The sequence below is a fragment of the Microtus pennsylvanicus genome, chromosome 7, assembly GCF_037038515.1.
Source record: "Microtus pennsylvanicus isolate mMicPen1 chromosome 7, mMicPen1.hap1, whole genome shotgun sequence".
NCBI classification, from domain to species: Eukaryota; Metazoa; Chordata; class Mammalia; order Rodentia; family Cricetidae; genus Microtus; species Microtus pennsylvanicus.
The window spans coordinates 10,449,902-10,465,169 of record NC_134585.1 but is presented as its reverse complement, the minus strand read 5'-3'; the positions used below and the strand labels follow the sequence as shown (position 1 = coordinate 10,465,169).

At 48.0% G+C, this 15,268-nt stretch overlaps 1 protein-coding gene across 4 annotated transcripts in view; it reads right to left on the bottom strand.

Annotated features, from left to right (window-relative positions):
* Positions 1-889: 889 nt before the first annotated feature.
* The window catches only part of Dip2a (disco interacting protein 2 homolog A), a 78,228-nt gene continuing 63,849 nt past the window's right edge, over positions 890-15,268 (bottom strand). For 3 of the 4 annotated variants that reach the window (XM_075979911.1, XM_075979914.1, XM_075979913.1), the window contains 13 exons: positions 13,749-13,870; positions 13,522-13,633; positions 12,067-12,176; positions 11,211-11,341; positions 9,925-10,093; positions 9,458-9,628; positions 8,140-8,169; positions 7,128-7,189; positions 6,848-6,905; positions 6,421-6,495; positions 4,285-4,459; positions 3,186-3,309; positions 890-2,709 (listed from right to left, as the gene is read on the bottom strand). In XM_075979911.1, the coding sequence (XP_075836026.1) occupies positions 2,457-2,709; positions 3,186-3,309; positions 4,285-4,459; positions 6,421-6,495; positions 6,848-6,905; positions 7,128-7,189; positions 8,140-8,169; positions 9,458-9,628; positions 9,925-10,093; positions 11,211-11,341; positions 12,067-12,176; positions 13,522-13,633; positions 13,749-13,870 (1,592 nt within the window). In that variant the 3' untranslated portion in view covers positions 890-2,456. The remainder of the gene's footprint in view (positions 2,710-3,185; positions 3,310-4,284; positions 4,460-6,420; positions 6,496-6,847; positions 6,906-7,127; positions 7,190-8,139; positions 8,170-9,457; positions 9,629-9,924; positions 10,094-11,210; positions 11,342-12,066; positions 12,177-13,521; positions 13,634-13,748; positions 13,871-15,268) is intronic. The other variant, XM_075979912.1, reaches the window with a different exon arrangement.

The following is a 15,268-nucleotide window of genomic DNA, read 5'->3' as shown; positions in this document are numbered from 1 at the left end:
AAGAACCTTCTAGGAGGCTACTGCCCATGGGACGAGAGTTGGGCATGAATTTCATGCCAGTGCAGGCTCCCAAACTATATATCACCTACCCAAAAATGACACTTTTATTTGTTGGGGTTGGGGGAAGTCTGTCCTCTGCTGATCAGTGGTTCACACTCACAACGGCACCTGAGTCAACCATGCTGAGAAGCTGCACTCTCCACTTGGCCCTCTCTGAAGAGATGCTCTAAGGTGGCCAGATCTCTGCAGGGGTCCTGAGATCCTCTCCAAGCAGCCCGAAGCAAAGCTGAGCAGGGAGCTCAGGGAGGAAGCTCTAGTCTTTAACCTCAAAGGCAGCCAAGAACAGCACAGCAGGAGAGAGACGTGAAGTGTTAGAGGGGTAGCCAGTACTGCAGTGCTGGGGTAATGTACCCAGGGACCACACCCACCACAAACTCCGACCTACCCAGGGAGTCAGGGAGGCGACTCAGGGCGCGGTGGTGAGTGGTGCGGGTACAGCAGCCCAGGAAATGCTGCAGGCACTCGTGCACACCACACAAGGTCGTCATTAAGACATGTGAAGAATGTCTGTGACAGATTCAAAAGTCTGCAATTTATTAAGTACAAAAGCAGATTATAAAATAAGTATATGGTCCTAATTTTGTAAAGAAAAAAAAATTAAAGGTTAAAAATCCCTGAGATTCATGGTAATACCAAGACTGCTATTACTTCATCAGTAGGAGTGTAGATTTTAAATTTCCTTTCTTACGCTTTAATGTGTTTTTCAGATTTTATATGATATATATATATGCATAATTGTTTTTGTATTTCTGAAAGAAATAATGCATAATAAAATACACCCTATTCGGGGAAAAATTTAAAACCCTTTCACACATTTCAAAATGCAGAATTACAAAGTCAATAGCTTTTATTAACATGATATAAAAAATTAGTGTGATATACAGAATTCCCAGAGAGTAACTTTAAAACATTTTAATACGATTCTTAAAATCTTAACTTACCAGATACGTTCTTACTGCCACTGAGTTTTTAATACAAAAAGTTTCCAAGCGCTGTTTACTATAAAACTACAACACTGAGACCGTGGATGGGCGGTCTGTTCCGGTCGTCACTGTGAGCCTTCACCGGTCTGCTGCTAAAGCTCTGGCCAAGTCGTAAGTTACACGATTCTGTACACGATCATAACGTGATTAGTAAAGTTCCAGTATGTTTCCACATACTCCACCACAGTTTGACACCATGAGCAAGAAGGCTGTTGCACATGGTGCTTTCCAAGAGGGAGACGCAGAGGGGGACCAGGTAGCTAGACTCACTGACGCACAAGTCCAGGCTAACTCTAGAAAAATCGAGCTGTTTCTGTGAAGCAGGTATGAGTCATCAACTTCTCTACCCTTGAAAGTCCCCAAATCCCAACAACTTTATAACATAGTCTTTGATTAGTCATATAAAAATAATCTTAGATTCATGCTCGACTTCAAATTCTCAGAAGTATCTAAAGGATTTTACATTCTCTTTTCTGACGTAAGTACAATATTAGATCACTTGGATTTCAAGTTTGGATAAAATAACTAAATGGTTTGGCCAAATGTTATAGGCACATAACTCAAATGCAAAGCCAAGAGGCTGCAGCGGTGTCTGTCCTAGACGGTCAGGCTCCCACGGCAACTCAAGTGTGAAGGAGACCCAGCTAGCACACGGGTAAGACCTTAGGTTGCCACTCATGATCCCAGACCTGTTCATGAAAATAATTCACTATACTTCATGAGAAGAATTAATATTGTGATGTCATGAGAACTTGCAATTTAAATGTCACTAAGTTATAGGCTAGGAAGCGATTTTAAATTAAATGCTGGTTTATCGTTCTGAAATAGAGCTAAGTAGTCCAAATGGCACTTACTGAGCATTAGTGACAACACACGCAGACAACCAGGCACACCTGCTCCAGTTATCACACTGGAAAAGGAAGCTGTGTGGCTCAGTGGAGTCTGTGAACATGGAGAGGGGGCTGCTCCTTTCCTCAGCCCTCCTAGGCAGGCTTGGCTCAAAAGTTCTCTCCAGCATAGACTTTACGTATATGCTTGCTAGTACAAGTGGGAATAAATAATCAGGAAATTATATATTTAGAAATCAGGAATATTTTTAGGGTAAGAAAGTGCAAGTTCGCAGTAGAGCGGGGAACAGCCGTAGTGTTGGCAATGTCCGCAGCGTAACACCAGGCTTCCTTCCCTTCCCAGTCACCCATGTTTTGGTAAATACACTTGGCAGACCCAGAACATTTCTTTAGTTGATTCAGACGTGTTCTGACAAGAGAGTCAGGATGTTGTCGAGAGGATCTGAAGAGCACACGCAGGGGTGAACTGGTGAAGCCTGAATCCCTTCTCCCAGGGCGTCAATAGTGCAGCTCATCTTTCCTTATACCTCTGCTGGTTCGTACACCCAGCTCTGTCCAGCTACACTCACATATTGTAGGCCACATAGATGGGGTCCAGCTGGTCAGCCAGGAAGCCGTCGCGCAGGTGCATGCGCTGCTTCTCACCCCGAGAGTTGATGGGGATCACCCCGGGATCTACGATGACCACCACACCCACTACAAGGTAGTGTTCCTCCAGCACGACATTGGTGACCAGTGCTACCAGGTCCAGGGCATCCTGCTCCAGACCGTCCAGCTCCACCACCACCACCAGCAGATTGGTCCAGGTGAACACAGCACTGAAGAAGAACAATCAGTCAGAAATGGACAGCGCAGGAGCAGATGCTAGGAAGTATGCCAGACTGAGCAAAGACGCCTGCTCAGATCACTGGCACAGCACCGCCATTTAACGTCATTTACGATCTTAAAACCGGACTAACTGCATCTTATAGGAATAAGAATCAAGAACAAAGCTGTACTGTCCCAGGCGAGCTCCTAGAGAGTGAAGAGACCATGGCTCACCACTGTTTAAAAGGAAAACCACATTTAAACTAGAAATCCTTCAGGCAGTGGCAATCTCACATTCTGCCTGTATGTTGAAGACAGTTGTGTGACTTAAACCTGATCAGGAAGGGAAAAAGGACCAGGATACATCCTGCTGCTGTTCTGTAGAAATGTATCTAGAAGAGGAAAGATGCAGGTCCTTCTGGGAGAAAGGAGAGGGCAGTCTAGCTCACCAGGGACTGTAACCGTGTGAGGACTGGTCAGCTCTTACCATTCTGCAATGTTCCTGTGTGCGCGGATCACGGAGGTTTCTATGTCGATGGGGTGGTACCGCATGCCTCTCAGCTCTAGCGTTTCATCCAGAGACCCAACAACATACAGTGCATCATGTCGCTCTGTGAACACGAGGATGTGCATGCTTAGGGAGTAAGTTACACAGTGAGTCTGCCTACCCTCCAGGTATGAACCCTACCAGGCGCCCTGTGCCACACGGAGGCCATGACACCAATATCCCTTGGGTCTTGTGCGCCAAGACAAGAGGGCTGGTGGAGACGCCAACAACTTAGTCTTACCTGTGTGGTGGTCAACAATCTCAGCAGTTATAGCAGTGTATGTTAATGTGTTTGTTTTTTGGTTTTTTTTTTGGTTTTTGAGACAAGGTTTCTCTGTGGCTTTGGAGCCTGTCCTAGAACTAGCTCTTGTAGACCAGGCTGGCCTCAACCTCACAGAGATCTGCCTGTCTCTGCCTCCCAAGTGCTGGGATTAAAGGCGTGCGCCGCCACCACCTTGTGTTAATGTGTTTTTAAATAATTTTAGTTACAGAATGGTATAGCAACCACAGGCTACAAAAGTCCTGACTCTGGCTGTTAGGCCTGCAGGGACTGGACAATAGGCAACCATCACAGCTTGGCCCAGCAGGAGGAAGGGGCACCACGTATGACTGAAGAACCACGCAGAGCACACCTTCAGGGTGGAAAGGGCACCATAAATAAGACTGAAAAGCCACGCAGAGTACACCACACTGATAAAGAATGCAGTTTCTGGAATGGCTGTGTCACTTGGGAGGAAACTCACAGCGTACAGCCAATAGCCGCCACCACCCTCACCAAATCCTCTTCAGGGGTCAAGAGTCTAAGATTGTGAAGGGCAGCAATGGAAGGAGGAACAGCGGCACTCAGAGAGAAGTGTACTGAAGCCTATTCCTTACCCCACACTGAACAACACAAATTACAGCCAGTGGTGTATGTGTGTGTGTCAGGTAATTAAAGGCTCCGCTCCCAAAGGGGAGGCAAGGTTTACAGGCTATACATACCAACAGAACCCCCAATCCCTGCAGTGCTGGGGCAAGCCCTTTACCAAGGAGCCCTTACCTCCACTGGCATCAGTCAGCTCTGTCCTGCGGAGAAAGCCAAGGTAGCCAGTCCTTGCCCAAATGGTCTGGGTGTCTCCAAAGCTCAGCCGGGCACTGAAGTGGTCAGCATGAAGTGTCTCCTCCCCGTAGACCGTGTAGTACCCAGTGGCATTGTGGGGACTGCTCACCCAGATCTAGTGGACAAGCAAACCATTGAGTACTGACTCCGTCCTGCAGAGTCCACAGCCCAAGATGACCTCAAGACAACACCAAAAAGGTAAGGGTAGCATTTCCAGCATCTTATTTTGCGAATTGAATACAACTACAAGCACAGGGAGCAAACACAAATATGACTAATTATTATTATGCTTTCTTTTTCTTCTCCCCCCTACTCCTTCCTCCTTCTTTTAGACGGGGTCTTGCTATGTAGCTCAGGCTGGCATCCAATTCACAATCTTCCTGCTTCAGCATCCTGATTGCCAGGATTTGTGGTGTGTGTGTGTGTGTGTGTGTGTGTGTGTGTGTGTGTGTGTGTGCCTAACATAACCTCTTCTGAAATAAACTGTTCCTTTGTTCCGGGAATGGCATCTGTAGGGCTCTGTCCTGTCTGGATGCTCCCACTTCCATACAGCAAATGACAGTGACACTGAGAGAATGGGGGTGGTCGTCTGTTCACAACGTGGCAGGTTAAAGTGCACTCTGTGGAAAACACATAGCTGCTCACTCACTCGTGCCTAAAGAATGCAAATGGCACACTGGTGTCCACAACAGCCCTGTGCACCTGCGGTCATGTGCATTCGTGCAGCATGCTCACATATGAGCTCATATGCATCCATGTATAGACTAAAGTCTATAGGTGTGGCCTATAGTCCTCAATAGTGTCAAGGGGCCTCTTAGACAGAGCCCACCCCGACCCACAAGCTGCCCACTCTGACAATGTCACACAGCAACTTCCAAAAAGAGAAGTAGAAAGGAGGGCAGCTCCCATGAGGAGTGGGTCTCCCATTCGGCCCAGACTCCCATGTCTTGTGGGCACTCCCTTACAGGCTCTCCTTGCCCTTAGCTGCCTAGTGCCCATAAATAAGAGGCCCTTCCTGCCCCTGCCCATAAGCCAGGGGCCCTATCTTCCCACTGTACACAAGTGAGAGGCCCCAATGCCCACTCTCTGTGAAGTATTCCACCTGTCTAGTGCCCGTGAATGGACCCCACTTTCCCACTGTCTGCAAGAGGCTCCACTGGCCCACTTTCCATGAGTGGGAACATCTGTGCACTGCCCGTGAGTGAATGTTACCTGGAAGTGAGGGGCTCTCCTGCCCCTGTGAGCATCATTTCCTATCTACCTAATGCCAGTGACAGGCTCTGTGTGCCACAACTGCCCCATAGACGGCTGAGTCTTTGGGTCACCAAGAATCCTGAGCCTGGAATAAAGTCCCGTGTGGCCTTGAACCTGTGGTCAGTGTTTGATGCCATTGGGTCTGTGACCTTGGCACTGATGCTATATCTAGTTTTATGGAGTGGCTGATCAGTTCTCCCCAAAACAGCTGTTCTTGTCCCCTGGCTAATGATGGTCCCATGTGGCTTCCCTGGCACCCCAATGTTCTCATAACTTTGTTGGTGGGGTGACCCGGTGAGAGGAGAGGCCTCTTACCCACATGCTGTAAAGCCCTATATTACGAGCAGGGTCTGAGAGTGCAGGAGAGGTGGGAAGGAGATTACTAGGATTCTTAAGAGACATACAGAAGCTGGAAAGCATTAAGGTTCCAGAGGACCTAGGTTCGGTTCCCGGCACATCCTCAGGTGGCTCACAACCACCTGGAGCTCCAGTTCCAGGAAAGATCTCAACCTCTGACATCTACAGACACCTACAGTTGTGTGCATACACCCACAGAACATACACACACACAAACACACACATGCACACAATAAATAATAATAAAAATTGATCTTTTCATAAAGACATATGGAGTCCCAAAAGAATACCTGAACCCTAAGAGAATTCTGAGAGGAGGAGAGAGAATCCAGGGTCTGGAAGGCTCTCACCTGGTCCACACCCAGCAGCACCCACCTCGCCCAGGTGTGAGTCTCCCAGGGGCCCTTTGGTCTCTGCGTGTGCAATGATGACCTCTCACCCTGGTCCACACCCAGCAGCACTCACCTCACCCAGGTGTGAGTCTCCCAGGGGCCCTTTGGTCTCCGTGTGTGCAATGATGACCTTCACTCCCGGGAGGATCTGCAGGAGGAAAGTTGTTAAGGGCCCTGGGGAAAAGAAACCTCCTAGACTTCTGATTCAGTGGCATGGGCAAGTCCTATTTCTCATACATCCCTCCCTTCCTGCCACTGAAGCTGAGGAAGTACATGAGCAGGACAGAGTACACAGATCCAGAGTTGAGCAGCCTGCCTACCCCACCCCTGAACCTGTCCGCAAAGAGGCAGTCCCTTCTCTACATCTGTACCCAGGCCCTCCAACTATGGGCTCTAAGCTCTGGGTATTCAGATATCTAACTTCACACTGCTGGCCTCTTCAGTGGGGTCCTAGTCAGGAGAAGCACAACCCCAGCACTGCCCACACCAGCTTCTACTACCTTTCCAGACTCCATCAACGGTAGACTATGCGGAGAACCCCGTTCCACCAAACGAACTCTAAAAATTGACAAAGAAAAGAAAAAAAAATCAGAATAAAATTTACTTCACAGTAATTTCTAAAAGGGCAAATCACATGTGTCCGAGTGAGCCCACAATGTCATTTCCTGGGTGCAAGTGTTCCTGCCCTGGCCGGCATCCTCGCCACACAGGACGCTGGAGATAGCCTACAGCACTTAGTCAGAGTGTGCACGAGGTTGTGCAGACAGGGAGGGGCTGTACCTGTCGTGCCGCAGTGCCCGCATGTCCACATAGACAGTTGTGGGATCTGGACCTGTTGTGCCCTGGAAGGAGAACAAGAGAGGAACTCCTTTCAGAATCCCTGTGCTCTGCCGGGTTTCACAAGCATGGGCACGTAAAAGCTCTTCCCAGGCTGTCTTTGACACCCCGACAGAAGCTGTGCATCTTGCAACCAGTCTGCTCAAGGGCTCGTGGTCCCCGTGGCAGAACTGATGCTGTCCATCCAAACATCTACTTGGCTAGATGATGCTGAGCAATTCAGTGACTGCGAATCAAAGCATCAAATCCTGGAATTTCTGTCAGTTCTGATTAGTTTTCATCCCTACTGGCCTCTGCTGTTCTGAACAACACTGCAGACTGGGGACAGATCCACCCAGCATTGTCAGGGCCTGGAGTCTACTAACTCAGGACTAAATACAGCAGAGGCTAGGATGAGCCAAACAACTTGAGTGTCATGCTAGCAGGATGTCCTGGGCTGTACTGTCACTCACCAAGGTTTATTATTATTATCACATTTATTTAACTGTATGTGCTTGTTTGTATACCCACATGCCTACAGCATGTTTGTGGAGGTCAGAGGACAACTTGGGAAGTCATTTCTCTTCTTCTACCTTGTGGGTCCCAGGGACTAAACTCAGGTCGTCAGGCTTGGTAGCAAGCACCTTTACCTGCTGAGACATCCCACCCCACTAGCCTAGCATTGCCATTTTATTGACAAGGAAAATCAAACTAAATGGATACCTTGGTCCACATTCCCTAGAGTGTCTAGACAGCAGAACCTCTCACCAGCTCTTTACATTTGGTTACAAAGGAGGTCTTGTAAAGTCAAATCATTCTCACTGTGAATAAACTAAGACAGTAAAAGCAACATGTATTCTGGAATCCACCAGAAGATCACATGAACTCATAGAAGCAGGGTGGGGGTAAGGAGCAGGAAGTAGGGGTGACAGACATGGAGACACTAGCAAGGATGAGGGCTAGGGCAAGGTCCTACCTGCTCAGCTAGTTTTCCCAGCCTGTTGGGCTGACAGAGGCCAGGGCGGCCAGCAGAGGGAGACAGGGAGGAAATAGCACAGGAAACAAACAGAAGGCCACAGGCCACATGAGAAACACCGTGAGAGAGAAGAGCACATCACTGTATCTTAAAGAGCAAACACAGATCTATCGTTACAAGTTCTGCCACTGCACGTGGCACTCACATGCTGACAAACAAGGCCAACACCATCCCATACGCATGGGTGGGGGCACCTTCAGAGCTAGACTCTAGTATTTCCTAACACACAGTACCAGCCTGTACATCAGCCACAGCGGTGCACCCAGCCCCGACCCCCTAGTCTCTTCTGGCAACACAGCCACCTGAAACTTACAGCAGTCTGGAGCACAGCCTTGTCATGGCTGAGAGGATATGAGCAAACAGAGGGGGAAACAGTGACACCTTTCAGACAGCTGTGGACTCTGGAGCAGAGACCTGCCCTGCACATGCAGCCACCAAGAGAATAGTGCACAAGCCGCGCCTATGCTTCAGGAACCCAGAAAGGGTACTTTGTGGTCACCACAGCATTTAATATGTCAGATATATAGTCAGTATTTGGCTCTCAGAAATGCTTAGAAAGAAGTGAAGCAGGGACTAGTATAAAAATCAGAAAACAGGGAGAGCTCCTGAGAAAGCCTTGGGATGCTCGTGTCGATTCTAGAGGCCTACTTTACTAACAGTCCTAAACTACAGTGGCCAGGACAAACTATCACCCTTATGAGTGCTCCCATTTAAAATCTGTACATGTATGACATGTATGTGTGCATATATATATATATATATATATATATATATATATATATACATATTGTGAATATATAGAGATACATATTGTTTTTTAAAGGCCGTTTCTCTATAGAGCTCTAGCCGTCCTGGAACTCACTGTGTAGACCAGGCTGGGCTCAAACTCAAAGAGATCCGCCTGCCTCTGCCTCCTGGGTGCTGAATTAAAGGTGTGCGCCTCCACACACAGTTTACTGTTGATTTCGTAGGAAAGCAATTCAGTCTTGCTTTTAAAGATTAGCTGCATATGCTTGTGATACAATCATAGTCACTGCTTAAAAATGAACTTGTTTATATCTAAATACTCCTGTTCATCAGAAAGAACAGACTATCTTTCTAAACAAAGTCCTTACAATCTCCAAGCCGAATGGCCATGGGGAAATGTAACATCCACAGCCCCAAAGTGGAGACACAGATAAAGCTATGTACTGGTGTCGTCTGTGAACACGTTATTCTCTGGTGCAGGCGCCAGTGACCCGAGGTGCCACCAACTTACCTGGAGGCAGATGGCCACGTTGACTCTGCAGCCAAAGGTGGTGCTCACAGCCCGTGCAGGGAGGCCCAGGTCTTTGAAGAGCTTAGAAAATGACTGTGTCAGTGAGATCCGGGGCCGTTCCTCAGCCACCACCATGCATGTGCGCACACATGACAGGTTCACCCCCTTCATCTGCAGAAGAGCAAGAAGTCACTCCACAGCACAGAGCTGGGCGCCCTCTGCACTGACTGAAGGAATCTCTGCGGGATACCCATGGGGTCTGGCCGTAGATCTGAGCACATAAAGGCAGGTTTCCTCTAGTTCTGCCTCCATCTGGGGAATTCTAAGCGCAGAAGTACCCGTAAGTACCCTGAAAACTCTACAGCCAACCCTCCGTCCTACCTTCCTCTCTACGGGGTCTGCAACTTGTCGGACATGTGTGGTCTGGGAATGACCACCATGGCTGTGTAGCCCAGCCTGGCACTTACCCTAAGGGCGCCGGTCTGTGCACCCAGACCCTTGGTACACATCTCCATCACTGAGTAGGAACAGAAGGTAACACGGGCCTTGTACTGGCTGACAGCAGACAGCCAGAGGGACACATTGCTCTCCAGCTCCAGTGGGGGAACAAGCACTGACTGGTGTCCAGAGTAGACGCTGTGAGGAGAAAGACAGTTGGCAGGGAGCCAGCGTGCCAAGCCCTAGGCATCCTTGCTCCTTCCTCACATATACCATTTTTCCAGCCTGAATGGGCATAGGTCTGTTCTGAAGCCCAGTGGGAGTTGAGCAGAAACCCACTGTGTGGTGGAGTCCTGCACGCCACCCAAATAATCAAAAGCAGCAGGAACAATGTGTGGAAGAGGCTTCCTATTTATAGAGGCGGATCACTGATTTTTAGCATTTGAATGAACCAGAAGATTCTTCCCAATCACTATTTTTTCCCCCAAGTCAGGGTTTCTCTGTGTAGCCTTGGAATTCACTCTGTAGCCCAGGCTGGCCTCGAACTCACAAAGATTTGCCTGCTTCTGCCTCCCAAGTACTGGGATTAAAGGCGTGCGCCATCACTGCACCCTCCCCAATCACTAATAATGGACAGTGTTTGTATTTAATGAAAGATACTCTCAGTCTTGTCCGTTTTTTAAAATGATCGTGTGTGTGTGTGTGTGAATGCACCCTTCCCAATCACTAATAATGGACAGTGTTTGTATTTAATGAAAGATACTTTCAGTCTTGTCCGTTTTTTAAAATGATCGTGTGTGTGTGTGTGTGTGTGTGTGTGTGTGTGTGTGTGTGTGTATGCAGGGTGTACCAGGGCAGGTCAGAGGGACACTTCACCAAGTCTGTCTCCCTTTACTTTTGTGTGGACCCAGGGATTGAACTCTCGTTGCCAGATTTGCATACACCTTGCTAGCCTTTATTTCTTTTTCTTTTCTTTCTGTTTTTGCTCTTTCATTCTTACTTTTCTCTTTCTTTTTGTTTGGGGGATGGGGTGGGCGGGGTCTTTCTATAAAGGCCTATCTGGCCTGGAACTTGCCATGTAGACCAGTCTGGCCTCAAACTCAGAACAGCTCTGAGTACCAAGTGCTGTGACTAAAGGCATATACCTCCACATGCCTGGGTATCTTTATTCTTTTATTAAGTTGTGAACCCAGACTCTAACCAATAAACAAACCCATTCACACATCTTAGATTCCTAGACACTCAAATAAAACATTTAATGGTCCAAGGTTCTTAAGAGTCACAGGCCCCAGGAGCAATGGGTGCATGCCCTCACCTGCACAGACACCACAGTGCAAAGCCGAGGCCACAGTAAGGGTCCAGGCAGATGGCGATCTGACGTGAGGGGTACAGCTCACACTGAAGCTTTATGGAGCGGCACAAGGCACTTGTGGCTGCGTGTGACATCTGCAGGAGTGAAGAAAAGGCCTGCTCAGGGCTGTGAAGGAAGAAAGGGTTAAAGGCCATGTCTGCTATGCTCTGTGGTTGGCTGGGCATGCAGCTCCATATCACCAAGCACCAAGTTACTTTCTAAGATGGTTGGCTCATACCCCCAGAGAACCCGAATAATACCCACAAAAATTGCACGTAGAAATCTCCGAAACCAGATGCTATGGCTACATACATACACATTCTAACTGTACAAAATGATTTATTTGTTTTATTTATGTGTATGACTTTATGTACACCAAGTGCATGGCTGGTGTCCACAGAGGCCTGAAGAGGGTGTCAAATCCCCTGGAACTGGACTTGCATGGGCTTGTGAGCCACCTGAACAGTGCCAGAATCTAGGTCCTCCGCAAGAGCAGCAAGTGCTCTTAATGCTGAGCTCTCCCACCAGTCGCTTTAAGTGACTCTTAATTCACGTTAAATAAACTCAGCGAAGCCACCCTCATCTAGAGACCAGGCATTACTATCAACAGCAACACATGCAATGCTCCCAGGTATTTGATTTTGGGCTTCATCAATGTTTAACATAAATTTTAAGACACAGTACTGTTGCTCTGTGCTTTGGATAAAAAGCATCTTCTTAAAGCTGCAGCACATACACCCTTCCTACTGTAGCCTTACCCCTGCCCGTGCCCTCAGTGTTCCCATGAGGCTGAAGCCAACAGGAGCCCATGAGGTCCTACCTTCACTCCGGCTAAGATCCCTGTAGTCGACACACTGAAGTCCAAGTACGCGAGCACGTCTGGGGAGGGCGGTCTGAAAATGCTAGCTAGCTTCTTTTTTGGAATGTCATCTGTTAAACAGAAGATGCCAGGGACTAATGTCACACGCACAAGCAAAGCTTCAGCCTCCCCAGAGACAGATTTGTCACGAAAGACAGGCTATCAGAGAGCGTCCAGGAGAGGTCACTGGTGCAGGCTCACCATGTCTGTTCTATGGCTATGCAGCCTGGACGCTGAAGGCAATAGGAGAAGAAATCACTTCATTGCTAGATGGGAAAGGCCGGAGTGCTGAGGATATGCCAGTATCGCAGAGGCTGTGGCAGAGCCACAAAAACAGCCACACAGACAGACTGACTCTTGGAGTCTGCGTGCTTCAAGTTCATGAGTAGTGGTTCACTGCTACTGTACGTTGTACAAATAGACAAAGACTCAACAAGGGCAAGGCTGAGCTCTCGAGAATGAAGGATTCTGGCCAACTGGAGCTTAGAGCCTGACCTTTGACCCATATCAGCTGCCCCAGTACCTCACATCTGCCACAGTACCAGGCACACAGCTGTATTAGTCTTTGGTTCCTATAGAAAACAACTTCTGAATGCAAGGGTATGATGGAAAGGAGAGGTTCCTGCCACTCAGGAAGCCAGCACTCGGTCCCTAGTGGTGCTGGGGGTCTACTAGGCCAAGCAGTCCACATCTGCAAAGCGGAGCTGCCCTTAGCCCACCCTGGTGATGCAACCATAAGACACAGCTTCTTCCAGCTGGTGTGAAGGTATCTCAGGAGCATGATGGCACTCCCCAGTGATAGTGACGGGGTACACAGTGAAAACTGTGCCCCCAAAGAATCAGCAAAAACATGTAGACAACTACCAGCTAACTATGTTGGCAGGAGGCAGTAGGGAATAGGATTTCAGCCCGTAACATGAGCATGGGACTGCTGATGGTGGGCCCAGAGTGGAGAAGACCTCATATCCTAGACAGGGAGACAGGCCATGAAGGCAACAGTGGTACCTAATGCCCCACTAACACTGTGCCTGTTTTACCAGATAAAGCCAACAAGTCATCCTGCCATTGACACAAGCTGATCCATTATCTGGACATTTACTTTTCAATGTTATTTTATTTTATGTGTATTCCTGAGTTTATATATGTACATTATATATATGCAGAGGTCAGAAGACAGATTGGTTCCCTTGATACTGGAATTACAGGCAGTTATAAGCCTCCATGTGGGTGCTAAAAACCATACCCCAGTTCTCTGCAAGAGCAACAAGTGCTCTTAACCACTGAGTCCTCTCTCCAGCTCCCCAATGTTTATTTATTTTTATTTTGCATGCTAACAGCGAAACACCAACAACAGAAAGCAGCCAGGAAAGAAAGCAATTGCCTGTCTTTGCAGGAGCAGCTGTTGCAGACACATACCTGTATCAAGGATGGTTGGCCAGGTCCTGACATCTACAGCGGCAGCTGCTTCTTTGGACTTGAGCAGCCGTGTAATGGCCTGTGTACTAAGGACACAAGCAGATTTGCTGACCTACATCACATGGAAGCAAGAACCCAAGTAAGCTTCATCCTGCAGAGAAGACCACGCATGACAAATGCCATGACCCCGCCCAAGAGGACATGGCCTGCCAGAAGAGAGAACGTACCTCGACAATCATCTTCACAGTGGGCAAGGTAGTGCCAAGGTTCTGGGGGTGTGGGGGTCGCACAGTGACAGGCACACAGCCACAGTACAGGCAGCCATAGAAGGCAGCGATAAGATCAACCCCTGGGGAGACAGAACACATGGTCAACGCTGGGTCCCAAAGGGTAGGTTTACGATCTCAGGCCTGATGAGGACAACCTAGAATATTTGTCCACAGATAGAAAAGGGACAAGCAGGCATGTTTTCCTTTTGACACAGCCATGGTTAACTCCAAAGGATAAGGCTGGAGTTCACAAAACCTAGCACTGACAGTATGTTCAGAAAGGAGGGCAACCCAATACCCCAGGAGGGGGTCTCCAGAGGGCCCATGAGCATGTGGGGCTGGGGATACAACAGGTGCTCGCATACTGCAGTAGGAAGGTCCTTGCCCTGTACAGCAGCAGACCTTTGGCCCACCAGACCCAGGACTTAGAAGGGCTGGACAAGTCTGCATACACAGACCTCAGAGGACAACCTTTGAGACAAACTGCTTGCAGTGGAGGTTCCCTGGCCACAGCAAGAGGAGCCATTCCTTCAGATATCTATGATAGCTTAACAGTCTATCTCAAAACATACTAAAATGCATTAGAAAATGATATTAATAGAAACAAGAATTTTTAAAAAATCATACATGACTAGAAATTTTAAGAATTCATTTCAAGATAAAGATGCAGGTTGAAGGAACACAAGGCAACAAAGTCTTAAAAGATAAAGATGACATTTAAAACTTTGAGTGGGAAGGAGATAAGAGAAGAGGAAATGTCAGTTACTAAAGGCAGATAAAGGCACACAGATGGAAGGAGCAGTACAGAAGGAAAGTGAGGATCAGAAAGCACAGAGGGAAGACGATGAGTCAAGAAACTTTCCTGAATTAAAAGGCACGAAGACTCACATTCAGAAAGACCCTGAACATGAGATCACCGAGCAGGAAGAACCAACGCTCACTACAGACACACTAGACTTTGAAGACAGGGAAAAGCATTCATTCGTCACAAAGGCAAACGCAGCAAGAGGTTTTCACCCACTAGAGAAATGGGACTGGTCCAGGTGAAGACTGCACTGCATTTGTTATGCTGGGAAAAGTGAGTACTGATCCCACACGGGTCCCTAAGGGATCCTCCAGGGATGGAGTTCCCTGGTACTGAGACAGGCATGCTAAGGGGAACACATATATGGCTAGTAGAGGATCATAAGCATGGGACAATGTGAAGGGAGAATGAAGTTGTGGCAGCCACCGTCTGAGAATGGCGTCTGCCATCTGCCACATCCCTAATAAGAGGGTGAGACAGAGCACTTGCCCAGCGCGTGCAAGGTCCTGGCTTTATTCCTTAGCACCATGAAAAAATTGGGTCGGGGATGAGTGAACACATGCCAAAAAGTTCAAATTGTTCTTTTAAAAAAAAATCATCACATTGCCTGAGGTACTGTCATAATTATTTTGAGAATACTGCGTAACGAGGGATTAAAAAAGTGTAGTAACAG